Source organism: Tenrec ecaudatus, chromosome 4 (genome assembly GCF_050624435.1).
Source record: "Tenrec ecaudatus isolate mTenEca1 chromosome 4, mTenEca1.hap1, whole genome shotgun sequence".
Lineage (NCBI taxonomy): Eukaryota > Metazoa > Chordata > Mammalia > Afrosoricida > Tenrecidae > Tenrec > Tenrec ecaudatus.
This window is the reverse complement of record NC_134533.1, coordinates 116,218,931-116,232,496: the sequence shown is the minus strand read 5'-3', so window position 1 is coordinate 116,232,496 and position 13,566 is coordinate 116,218,931. Positions and strand designations below refer to the sequence as shown.

Below are 13,566 nucleotides of genomic sequence, written 5' to 3'. Positions count from 1 at the left end.
CCCTGTGGGTTTGAGACTGTAGCTCTATCAAAGTAGAAAGCTTCCTTTCTCCTGAAGAGTGGCCGGTAGTTTTGTTAGGAAGGTAGAACAGGGACTAGGGTGTCCACTACGCATGCTCAGAAATTCGAGCTCCCAGCCAGGGAAGCGGTGGTATACCTAGGTGGGTGATACACCTGGATCGGCCCTATCTAGGCCAGGTGAATTTAATTCAGCCAATGGGGTCAACCAGTATTGTCAAGCATGCTTCCTGGCGGAGGGCCTGCAAAGCCAGAATCCAGAGCCTTGCAGCCCCTCTGCTTCTCAAGCTGCCCCTCAGAGGCCATGCAGCGATCTCCTCTGGCCCCAGGACTCCACGTGCAGGGTGAAGTGCCCTGAGGTGCCTGTGTAAACCTGAAACTTCTATCCTTTATAAAACTCACTTGGATCACAATCCAGGCTTCCGAGGGAATTCTTTCTCGCAGGAAGCAAAGGATGGAGCTATTTCTCCCACGAGAGAGCTAACATTCCTGGTGCTGTGACTCAGAGATATCTTCCTGGAGCAGGCCCCCACATCCTGGTCTCACTGGTTTTCATGTACCTTCTGGAATTTTTAACCTCACCACCCTCAGGAGACGGTGAGTAGCTGGAAGGGCAGCTAAAACACCTTGGCGGATGGTGCCGGAACCAGCTCTCTGGGCCATGTAGAATGTACTGCGGTAGCCCCATCCTCACGTGTCTGTCTTTTCATCTATTCTCCTTATTGGTATATGGGGCTTTACATATGCCTTTCTGTGTCTGCCTTTCCAGGGGTTCCCCAGGCTCAAAATTTCTGAACAAATGTAGTGGGCACTCTAGTCCCTGTTCTAACTGCTAACAGTTCTAACTGCTGACCTTTCCGTTCGCAGCCCAAATAGGCACCGCTGCGCTCTGACTTGCTGGCAGGTCTGATTTGGAGTCAGGAGTCCCTGGTGGTGCAGCGGGCTGGGTCCAAACCCACTGGGCGAGAAAGGGGAAAGGGCCATCTGCCACTACAAAGACTCTGTCTCAGAAACAGTGCAGTCAGCTGGACAGCAGTGGGTTTTAGTTTCGTATGTTAGACACGGGTAGGCAGCTCCTTCAGCTCCCAGGAAAGCAAGCGTCTGTCATGGACTCAGTGAGTCAGAATCTAAACCTCAGCCCGAATGGGCAGTGGCAAGGACTGAACTCCGATAAAGCTGGGCTGAAATCCCAGTTCAATCACTTAAAGTCTAAGATTGATCTTGAACACAGTGAAAAGCCTCCCCAGGGCTCTCAGTCCACAGTAACATGGGACGTATCAATATATAAAGTACCAAACCCTGATGCCCCTTTGCCTCGATGGCACCAGCACTCATAGCAGTGCAATTCATCTCAAGTGCTTGAGTTCAAGCTGGGGAAAAAATTTAAAAGCCTGCTTCTTTTTGGTATGAGGTGACAAAGAGGAAGATCCTCTGAGTGAGTTTATTGCGCCAACCTGTCTGATAAACACACACATGGGTTAATTGAAGGGTGGAGGAATAAATGGCTCAGTGGGCCCTCGCCTTTTGAGTTCTCAGGTCTCTTACTTTCTGATGGTCAGACCAGGGTGCAGCTGCCTTAGCCAGTTCCCTGCTTCAGCTGGCAAGGCTGACTTCCTGCAAGACATCCCTGAGGAGGAGCCACATGGACCTACCCTGATGCAGCCCTGGGTGCTGGAGCAGCCGTGTGGAGACCCCTGCCAGCGCTGAGATGCTTATACATTCATTGACCCGGCTTTCCTCCTGCAGTCGGGATCATAGTGTGTGTTTTGTGAGATGGAGGAGGACTTTGTGGATTGGTGTCGGACATTTGGGCTAATGTTGGACTTGTGGGCTTGGGCAGCACTGGGTTGGGATGTTTTCTTGATGTGCACTTACCCTTTATGTAAAACTCTCTCTTGTACCTATGAGTTTCTGTGGATTTGTTTCTGTAACACACCCTCCACAAGATGTGCTGTCACAGTGGCTGCCCTTTGTGGCAAGGACTGACTGGGAGGATGGCGCGGGACTGGCTGTTCCAGTCGGTGCGAGGACGATGGACGGCCACGTTGGACTTCATCGGGCAGCACCAATCACAACTGTTCATGTGACGATGACAAGCAGCGGTGCTGGGACACTTTCTGAGTGAATGAATTCTCAAGAGTGCTGCGGTGCGGGGAGAGGAACCCTAAGATTTAGTAAAATGACTGCAGAGTTAAATCCGTTTTTAGACCAACCTAAAACATTCGACCATTTCCAGTATTTCTGCTTAGGATGGGCAGATCCCTGATCCCTACCTGCCCTGCCCCACCCCTGTGCATCACCCCCCGCTCCCCACTGAAAACTTGGCATGGAATCACCCCTCCCAAAGGCTGAGTGGTGAGAGCCAGTTCGGCACACGCAGGCCAGCAGGGCAGCAGCCAGAGAAGGGCATGCCTGAATGCCTGCCTTCCGCGCCGGACTCCTAACCGTGGTTCCGCGAGAATTAAAGAGAGGACATCAGCAGCAGGTTGGAGTGAAATGTTTACATTTATATTGAAATATGCACTAAAACAGAATGAGTTCTACTAGTCAATGAAACGTCGCCAAAGCAGAATTACAAACTTCCGGGGAGGAGGTACAGTCAGCTAGCAGCACTGATCCCCACGCCAGGACCCCAAGGAGAAACCCAGGGCCCTGCCCCTCTCCAGAAGGCTTCACTTCAAGAGGCCCCAACGCCTTTCTCCCACATGCACCTGCACAGATTTGGGAGTCTGGACACGCTCCTCATTTTCATACTTTCAGTTTCTTCTTCAACGGCAATAAATATAAAATTGGCAATGCTCACACACCACGGCACAGACACGGATAGTTCAGGCTTTAGCACACAACTGTAAACAGTGATGAGGTTAAAAAATAACGAACAAAGAGAAAGCGGAGGTTTTGTTTATGTAACAAAAAGAGGCAGAATTCTTAAGAGCAGAGCAGGAGCAACTCAAGGTGTGTTTTATTGGGTTAAGGTCTCCGGCAGACTCGGGCTTGGGCAGGCGCCCTCTGGAGTCCAGAAGCCCCCAGAGGCAGCCAGAGCACCAAGACTGGCAGTGGCGATGGTCCCCTAGGCAATACATCTCCAGTGTGCCACCTCCCAGCTGTGACCACACCCCCCCTCGGGTTCCTCGCTAGCAGCCATCTAATGGAGCGGGTAGATGAGCTCACACGTGCCAGGAGAGGAAGGGAAGCAGCGATCCCAGCTGCCTGTAAAGCTGGCCCCGCAGGCCACAGTGACAACGAGGACACGGAACCTAGGAGTGCACTTTGAAAATTAAGGGGGGAAAAGGTGTGTGTGGTGGTGGTGGGGGAGTTTAACCATTAAGCATTCAGTTCTGGTGCTGTCAGAGGAGGGTGTGCTTAAAGCAATACAGAGAAATCTGGACAGAGAGGACAGTAGACTGTCTGCATAGTAGCGATGGGGCGGAATTTCACTTATAGGGCTAGAGGCGCAAGGACAATTGGCGGAATGGCCCCGTAGGTACACTGGGGGGTAGCATCTGAGGTTTCTGCACAGGAAGAGAAACTGACAGTCAATGTACAAAGGACAGGTGATGCGTGCCAACGGTGAAGCTACACAGGCATGCGGCACCAGTCACGTACAGGGGCTTCTCCGGACTGTACTGTGTCCCACCCTCTCAAAACAGGAACCCATGCAGACGGCGAAGTGCCTTTCCACACACAAAAGTCTACAAGCTATGCCTCAGCTAAGGGGGAGCGAAACAAAACACACACACAAACCCACACTGCCTTGAAAACTTAAGAATCCTGGGGCTACCGGAAACAAAAAGATAATTTGGACATAGTAAACAAGTTTAGTACACCCCATGGCTTGTTACTGAAGACATGATACATTCAGAAAAAGGACAAGACAGAAAATTAAAAAAAACCCTAGAGCGAGACATCAACAAGAAAAGCGAGCATGGTTCCTAGTCCTGTGCAGCTCAGCCTAGGCTACTGCCGCCGCCCCCAGCCCAGAAACGCCGGGTCTCTGGCGCGCCAGGCGAACGGCCAGTCCAGGCCTCAACTGCTGACTTTGAGCAGGAAGCCAGCCCAGTCACTGAGGGCACACTTGAAGGAGATCCGCCAATACCCACCCGGCCCAGCCAAAAACAGCACTTTGTAGATCCAGCTTGTACCTACTCCATGGGTGTATTTAACAAGAAACCATCTAGGGCCCCAGGATTTCTTTCAGCGGCAGTTCATGTAGCTCAAGCAAGCTATTCAGGTGATCAAGAGCGGTCTTATAAGAGACATTCTCAGATAGCGGGGATACAGTCATGAAAACCGCAACAGTTAAGCGAACCTAGTCCTTTGTGACTGAGATGACAAGAGAAAGGTACATCTGTTCCGAGGAAATCTTTCATTTGGTTCCTTGAAGGGAAAATGGTTTAAAAAAATTTATTGCTACATTTTAAAACTAAGCCATTACAAAAATAAAATTCACACCTGTAAAAACTTGCAACAATGCTGGCATAGGGAATAAGAACCAGGATTCTGAGTCTCTCTCCCACTGCCCCTACAAAATCAGGGAAACTGTTACAGAATAAAGGAAAAACCAACCAAGGCCCCAGCCCCCTGAACTCCAGACATGGACAGTACGACGCAGATGCCACAGCACAGACCACCACACGAGGAAGCATGACATACCAGAATGCCACCAGCAGAGTAACCAGCGGGGCTCACACTGCCGACAGAGCGCTGAGGTCGAAAGTTGGTGAAAGCCTCGAACGCCAACGAGGACCACAAAAGGAGAGAGGAGAGAGGGGGCAGGCTGCATGCATGGGTCTGTTGTAGACATGATATTCAGCAGCATAAAAATAACCCCCTCCAAAGGGCCCCCCCCCGGGGGGGGGTAAAACCTGTGTTTCACTGCTAAGCAGAAGGAAGGTTAAGAGCAGAGCAATTTGACAAGCATCTCCCCTACGTGAACGGCCATCGTGTTCCATTTGATGGACACCTTAGGGAAGCCTGCGGAACACAGATGGAGGAGGCAGAGTAAGGACAAAAGGCTCAAACTAACAAACTCAACCTTAACTGAGGCGGGGGGCGGGGCGGCGGCGGGAATCCAAGTGGGTGTGATTCTGATTATTATACATAACATAACCCACAGAGAGGCCGGAAAAGACGTTTGGGATGTAGGCTGATGCTGTCCTAGGAAAAAGTGGTAATTCATGACTGCGTCACACCAACAACTAAAAGTCCCCTTCCAGTTTAACATGAATGTGAACAATCTTCCTTGGCTAATCTTTTTCAAACCTTCTATGTACAGGGTCAGTTTAAATCCTCCTCCCTCCACACCGAGAAAGGACATCCAGGGACACTCTGCAATGCAAAGTGCCGTCAGAAAGAGAAGGCTCTGCAGTGCTGCTCGGAACACTGGAGAGGCAGTCAGGCAATGGTGGTCTGCTTCTCCTCGGGGGTCTCCTCCAACAGCTGCATAATCAGTTCATGGAGAGGCTTGCAGATCTTTGCATAGCCCCCTCCTGTGAGATGCAGAAAATCGAACATGTCGTGGCAGGAGATGGCACCGTCCGAGTGCACAAAGCCTCCGTCTGTATCCAGGAGCTGGACGTTGGCCAGCTTGGGCAGGGAAGCCTTGAGAAGCTGGTTCACCTTGGCATTCTTTTGCCTCAAAGGGTTGGGCTTCTCACCTCGAGGTAACAAACCCTGGGGCAGAAGAGAGAACATAAATGGAAGGTTCACTTGGTTCTCGCTTTGTAGCAGTTTGTGCTTTCAGTTAATCCTACAACTGGTGCTCCGTTTGGAACCTTGCACTCCTTTGATTTCTCCTACACTGGACTAGACTGGTCGCAATAAAGGGCTCTGTTCCGTGACCTCCTCCTGTCTCTAACCGCGGGACTGCTCCAGGGCTTGTTCTAGGCGCACTGCTCTTCCCACCTGACGGCTTTCGCCCACATCTCTTCCAAGAGCTTCAGGACGGGCCCCAAACTGTCAGAGAACCAAATCTGAACGTTCTCGAGGCACCGCCAAAGTCACAGGTGCAAGAGCACATTACTCTCTTCCCCCTAACTTAGGTCCCTTCTACGTTCTCTGTCGCAACCAGTCATTCCAACTTCCGAGTGACCGAGCCTGCCTAATCGCACACTCCATAGGTACGTTCCCTAGCTACTTCTTTCCTTCAGTCCACTCCCTTTGCCCATGCCTATTACGTGCACGGAAACACAGGGGCTGACTCCCTCACTACCAACCAAAATGCTGATGGTTCCAACCCACCTAAAGCTACCTTGGAAGAAAGGCCGGTTGGTCTGCTCTCAGAGGCCACAGCCTGGACACTTTCTGGAGGCCAGTTCTCCTCTGCACCACATCAGGCTACTGGGGCTGGGACTGAAGCAATAGCAGCTCATGTTTGCTTTATGCACAGCCATTGCTTGAGAGGAGGAGCCCTGGTGGTACAGTAGGATCACGTGTAGAGCTGCTAATCACAAGGTCAGCAATTCAAAACCACCTGTCACTGCTTGGGAGAAAGATGAGGCTTTCTATTCCCATAAAGAGTTACAGTCTTGGACACCCACCAGGGCAGTTGACCCTGTCCTGTAAGGTCACTATGAGTTGGAATCAACTCGATAGCAGTGTGTGAAAAGAAGAGAATAGCTTATGACTTTATCACTACTCGACTGCCCTTCCCTCGGTTCCCTCTCCACACAACCACCCAAAGAACTTTGTTCAAAGACCCAGCACCCAAGCATGCTGTGTGGGGACGGTTCCTGATTCCGGCTCAGATCCTTCATCCAACTCAATCGCTCAATCGTATCAAGAACTACAAGCATTACATTCAGTGGTTCTCCACCTTCCTAACGCCGAGACCCTTATTACAGTTCCTCACGTGTGGTGACCCCCAACCACAAAATTATTTTCACTGCTACTTCATCCCTGTCATTTTGTTACTGTTATGAATCAGGCGACCCCGGTGAAAGGGTCGTTCGACACCCCACCCTCCTCATGGGGTCAAGACCCACAGGTTGAGAACCACTAGTTACATTAATTTCAGAGCATTCCCACCAGACTATCACTCTATGGGAGTAAATGGCTTCATCTTTCCCCCCTACTGAGTGGCTGCGAGTAGGCCTGAAGCACGGACTTTCTAGCTAAGAGTTCAAATGCTTACCCTGCATTGCCACCAGGGGCGCTAGGCTCAAGAACAGACCCATCGATTAATGCCACACAGAACCTACACTAAGATATACGAAGAGAAAAAAAGAGCTGGGACAGATGCTATCTTAATCAGACACCCGAGGGATACCAAAAAACCTGGAACTGTGCTGGGCGGAGCAGAGCTTCCGTAATGTGCACTTCTGCTAGGTGAGCATCCAGCAACTTGCTCTGAGTTAGTGCGCCTAGTGGTGTCACCTGGGAAGGTTCTCTTTGGTCACAGTGAATTTTTTCATAAAAGCAGTTTTTGCCTGACCCTCTTTTTTGTGATGACCAATTTCAGAGAGCAGCAATAACTCCTCTGATGTGGAGCACAGCTGACAAGGACAGCGCTGTGGGGAAAAACTCAAGTGTATGAGTGGTTTTCTCGTTTAAAAAAAAATGAAATAGCGATTGATGACAAATCTCATTCTGGACATCCACCAACCTCCCGAATGAATGAAAACGTTGACAAGATTCATGTGCTTGTGCTCGAAGACTAACAAAGGACCAGTGATGAGACGGGGAAGTTATCTGGACTATCTTGGCACTCAGGTGAGTGAATTTTAACGGAAGATTTGGAATGAGAAGGGTCTGCAAAATCTGTGCCTCAGGCTCCGACTGACCAGGAAAAAGAGCATCAAGTGGAAACACACCTGCTTTAAAGAACAGCTCAAAGCAACCCAGGGTTCTACCCAGGGTCATTACTGGCAAACCTGGTGTGATTCTTAATGACCCTGAAAGCAAACATCAATCACAACCAGTGGAAGAAGCCAACGTCACCTTGCCCAAAAAGAGCTTGTCAAGTGAAACCAAAGATCAAGATGATGCTCATTTGTTCTTTTGTTCGTTCTCCCAGTTCAGACTTTCTACGTAGAGGTTCTGAAAAGACTGCGTAACAGTGTGCAACGAACAAGGTCTGATTTGTGCCAGACGGGGACTGGTTTTGCCACCCCCACAATGCACCTGCTCATGCAGCCATCTCAGTGCGCTAGTTTGGGGGCAAAAAGCCAGCATGCTTCCAAGCTTGTTCCACACACCTTACTCACCTGACCTCGCTCCCTGTGACATTCTGTTTCTGCAAGTGCAGAGGGACAGGCAAGGACAGAGATTTGACAACATAAAAGAGGATGAAAAAACAAGGGGGGTGCTGTCAACCATCCAAACAGATGAGCCTGAAAAATGTTTCCAAGAATGGAATCGCAGATTGGACAAATGTATCAAGTATAATGGAGAGTACTGCAAAGGTGATGAGGTTGTTTTGTGAAAAATTTAAATACACAGCTTTTGGGGGAAAATTTCTGGAATTTTGGGGCCCCCCCTCTTCTATCGAGCAGTAAAAATCAGGGATATGGTCCAAACTCAGATGTCAATGATCTAATCTTCAGGTAAACTAGCTATCCTTGTCTTCCTACTACAAAAACAAGAATGTGTTCTTCTTTGCCAAGAGCAAGGGCCAGCATCTTGAACTGCTTGGGACCTTTTCAGTGCCCAGAGTATCCACACGTTCACACTAGCTTTAAATTCTTCGACGATACGATCAAATTATTGTTTGGTTGGATAGCTCCAAAGGAGAACTGTGAACATTGATGCCTCTGCTCCTTCTCTTTGTTAACCTCTTCAAAACGGTCCCCAAGACAAGGCTGACCCTATACCTTAGTTTGTACAACTGCTGAATAATCCCCCCAGGAGAGCTGCCTTCACTGACCTACCGAAATCTCGCTGGCAGCGAATGGGCGGCCACGACGGCCAGTCAGTGAGCAACAGGCTGACACACAGTTCGGACTGTCAGGGAAACCACTAGAGTGCACGTTGTGCCCAATGGTGAGCGCTGTGCACAAAGCAGTGCGGCTCCAGGGTGAGAACAACGCCGCATGCGCTCAGAGCATTCTCTGTTAAAAGCATCAAGGTCTCTGCCCTCTTTCGTCTGTTTTTTAGCAATTTCTAAAAGACTGCTAACAAAAATAAACAAGAGAAATCCTGCTCCAACGTAGTCCTAATCGTCATGTTGCATTAGGTGCCCCTGAATCCACTTTTACTCAGTCACCCTGTGGGAGGGCAGACATTCTGGGTTTCCCAGGTCATCGCGTCCCTCTCCGGGCACAGAATGCCAGGTCGCAGCCCTGAATGTGGCCCCTGCCTCTGACTTAGCAGCCACATCCCCCGCTGCCCCACCTCGGCTCCTTATCAAGTCATGCGCAATGACTTCTTTATGCACACACTGTACAGGGAGTTGACTAGTTAGCTAACTTTCAACATTTCTGTATCCACAAAGTTAAAGGCTTAGTTGAAGTAAGGATTACTGATGGAGGATTATTCAATAGCAGTCACTCCCAAGTGCTTCTTCAGTAACTACTCACTTCAGAGGTGCGCTCTTACCCACTTGTCAGCACTCTGGAATAAGCCAGGGCATACAAATGGACATCAAATGTACAAGTGTGCTTGACACGATGGATGGATGGATGGATGGATGGGTTATGATAGTAGGTTGTAAGAGCCCCAACAAAATGATTTTTAATAAAAGGAAAAACAAAAATATATATATACATATCAACAAAACATGATACTAGAGTAGAGAAAAAATAAGACCTGGCTCCCCAGCATCCAGAAGCATCTTAATACTGCATAAAATTTCCTACATAACTTGGCTCCAGCTGCCTTTCCCTCATCACCTCAGCCGCAAACTTGATGTAATGATAGATCTAATGTTCACCCAGCATCTTCTCTCCCTCCCTTCCTCAGTAAACACACAGACATACAAGTTTCTGGTCCCTGCAATTTTCCATTTGTCTAGAGACCAGCAACTCTTTGAAACTCAACTTGGATATCAACTACTATGCCTAACTTTTATGTCCTTTCCTTAACACCCAATGTAATTCTTTATAAGTTAATTAAAATACATCTCCTCTATTGATATTGCTATTTCCACCCACTTCACGGTGAGCTCCTTCAGGGGAACTGGGTCTTGTTCCTCTTTGTACCCTGAGGCCCTACTACACATGACTTCCGGATGAATGACGACCGAATGGACTGAGTACACTGAAGATGAATTTCCTGTCAGGTTTCACTCACACGTGTCAAGTCTGAGGAGCTAAGAGACCCTACAGCTCGTCCTTTCTATCGCAATACACTGATGTTCACCTCTGTGACACTGAAGCCTTGATGCTTGCCACAAGTGAAGAAGCTTAACTCTTGTCATTCTACCCAAGGTATCAACTTTCTAATTGGTGTAAGACTTTAATGTGCCCAGTTTTGCTGATGGGAAGTTCTGCTGCCTTCAACTTATCTAAAGTAAGCAGAACAATATAGGAATGTATTAACCCAAAACCAGGCCTAATGACAAGAGGCTCGGATTCCGACAAGTCTGGATGCAACCTTCTTAAAAATAAGGAAATAAAAGTTTCTACCTTTCCAAGAAAGAACAAGTAGGTAAAAGAGAACATCACAGGTTGTCTGAAGAACGCAGAGGAGGCCAGTCCGAGGGGCAGCAGAGAAGGGGCGGCATAGAGAGAACTTCATCTGCTTCCACCTAACGATGCCCTCTATTCTTGGGTGACCGCCTTCCCAAGGAGAGTCCTCAGGTGACCTAAAGGTAGCAAGGACCCCACACACCAAGACTACACACCAACACGATGATCTTGGCCTGTGGCTGCCTTGTGTTGATCAGCTGCACGATGGCCTCGATGCCCCCGGCGACTTCTTCTGCGGAGTTTTCGTGGTTGTTTGTTCCTACCCAGACGACAATGACCTGTGGGGGAGGACATGAGGGGAAGATGAATGCCAAGGCATGTGTGATATTTAGATGAAACTTCAGTATCAAAGGAGGGCAGAGGGCACCCAAGTGGCACAGGAGAACTCCAACTGGATCGCTACCTTAAAAAAGGATGGTTTATACCTCCCATCATCGATCAGGAAACAATCCAAATAAACTAAACTCTCAGGTGGCAAGACTGCCCTACAAGGAAACAGGAAAGGATTATCTTTTATCATCATGGAGTTGGGAGCAAATTTCTCAAAATCCAATACCTTTACAGAAAATAGTAACGTATTCACTGTACAGATGTACAATCTTCTACACATTAAAAAAACAAACTAAAGCCAAATGAGATAGAAACAAGTTGGTAGAAAATATTTGCAACTCACATCATAAGTAACGACTTAAGTTTCCCAGTGCAAAGAAGTACCTTCCAGAAAAATAACATGAGAAGCAGGCAAGGGACAAATTGTGACAAATACACAGTTGCACTAAAAGAAAAATAATTGTGAGGAAGTTGGCTCTAGTTTTTTAAAGAGTTTTTCTATTAAAAAGAAAAGTCATTGTAAAAGGTGGCAGACACTTAGAGATGTATCGCACCCGGTAACCCAACAAAATCAATATCTACTCTGTCCTGAAAGAGAAGCCATGGCGAGCTAGTCTCCTGGGAAAGCAAAAAGACACTGCTTTCAGCAAACAGTGTTTATTAGTGACACCGTTTTGTCTTTCTCTTTTGTTTAGGGCTGAAAAAGCATTGTTTATGTAGTGCCCAGGCTCTGGACTTTTATAATGTGACAAAGAACTGGGTGGATCTGAACAGATGCACACCTCTGCTTCAATTTTTCTTCAGAAAGACTTGGGAGCCTTGGTGAACAATGTGCTAATACAGTCAGAGACTCACAAATAAAGCCCCAGGTCCCAAGGCCCAGTCTGAGCAGTTCCCCTCACCCACCGCCACCTTAGTGCAGGCATTCCCCAGAATGGAGCACCTCATTAGCATCAAATCCCTCCCCAACAACTGAGAAACCTAATTACAACAATTATAATCACAACCTAGCCAAACAATGCTAGGTAATATGTATTCTTGTGAGCCCTAAGTCACTACAACGTCAAATATTTACTTTCAAAGACAAACAAGCCACAGTGAAACAGTGCCCTAAAAGAGCAATGTTCTTCACTGCCAATTTCAGTCCACTTAGATAATTGGAAAATTGTCAATACTAATGATATGTCATGACCAAGTTTCATTTCACCTTAGGTTTAATGTTCTCCAGTTCACCATTCTTCAGTCTCCACAAAACGTGTCTTGTTGTGTCGCCTCCGATCCCGAAGTTCAGTGCATGAAGAGGGGAAAAGAGCTCTCGCCATATCTGTAAAGAGACCGTGATTTACTTAAGCCACAAGAGTGGGCCATCAAGCCCTCCCACTCCAATATGTGGTGAAGCATTTGACTTCACAGTTGACAGTTGCTTCTAGCCTAGTAACACAGCAGTGGGTGGGCCACTCCACTGGTGAAAGGGCTCTCAAGAGGCTATTGCCGAAAGCAGTCCTCAGTGAAGCAGTAGGGCTCAATCTACGAACTGTCACAAGTCGACCTGATCCTTCTAGGAGTGACCAGCAATTGCAAGTAAGCTGGCACCTCAATAAACTCTCATTTCTTGTTATCCACCCATTATAAGAAGCAGGGTAAATGAGAACCATGAGATGGAGAAGCATAGAGTGCTGGGAGCCCCAAAGAAATACAGCTATCTTTGTTTGTTAAATTTCCCTCGGAAGAATGCCTAACCAAAACAAATACAAGAGTTTAGAAGCTCATCACAAAAACACTTTTAAAAAGTGAAAATGCAAATGATCATTTAGAAATCATGATGACAAGGACAAATAAAACGTCAGATAAGTAAGAGTTTACTGGTAAACACTGCTTGCTAAAATAAAACTCCTATCTACATATCTACATATAGCCCCCTCCCAGGGATACGGGCAACAGAAGAGTGGGTGAAAGGAGACACCGGTCAGTGTAAGACATGAAAAAATAATAATAATTTATAGATTTACCAAGGGTTCATGGGGGGTGGGGGTGGGGCAAGGAAAAGCTGATACCAAGAGCTCAAGTAGAAAATGTTCTGAAAATGATGATGGTAACAAATGTACAAAAGTGCTTGACACGATGGATGGATGGATGGATGGATGGATGGTGTTGAGTGGTACAAGCCCCCAATAAATGACTTATTAAAAATCAATAAATAAAACTCCTTTTGTCGCCCCACCCATGGTGGCACAAAGACTCCCTGGAGATAAGGGGACTGCTCTCTCTTACTGCTCTGAACTAGAGCTCTCTCAAGAGTCCAAACTAAGTCTGTAGGCTCAGCTCAGAACAGAAGCGTTAGTGCTTAACGAGTCTGCAATAGAAGCCAGGAACCACAGCCCTCTCCCGCTTTACCTCATATTGCTGCATTAGCTGCACCATGGAGTCGCCCACAAACAGGACCTCAGGCTCCTTGTCTTTACAGTCCAGGACAAATCTGTTGTGCTGGTTTGGGGAAGAAAAGAACATGAGAAGCAGGCATTGCTTTCCGGGTGAGATTTCCTGACCTAGAAAGTGAGTGGTCCAACCTGTGACCCGCCTGTCAATCTTCTCCT

The 13,566-nt window shown here is 47.8% G+C and overlaps 1 protein-coding gene across 1 annotated transcript in view; it reads right to left on the bottom strand.

Moving 5' to 3' along the window:
* Positions 1 to 2,503: 2,503 nt before the first annotated feature.
* PAFAH1B2 (platelet activating factor acetylhydrolase 1b catalytic subunit 2) overlaps positions 2,504 to 13,566 on the bottom strand; it is a 30,749-nt gene continuing 19,686 nt past the window's right edge. Inside the window, exons 3-6 of the mRNA XM_075546637.1 lie at positions 13,367 to 13,456; positions 12,180 to 12,296; positions 10,798 to 10,920; positions 2,504 to 5,690 (exon numbers count right to left, since the gene is read on the bottom strand). Of these exons, the coding sequence (XP_075402752.1) occupies positions 5,412 to 5,690; positions 10,798 to 10,920; positions 12,180 to 12,296; positions 13,367 to 13,456 (609 nt within the window). The 3' untranslated portion in view covers positions 2,504 to 5,411. The remainder of the gene's footprint in view (positions 5,691 to 10,797; positions 10,921 to 12,179; positions 12,297 to 13,366; positions 13,457 to 13,566) is intronic.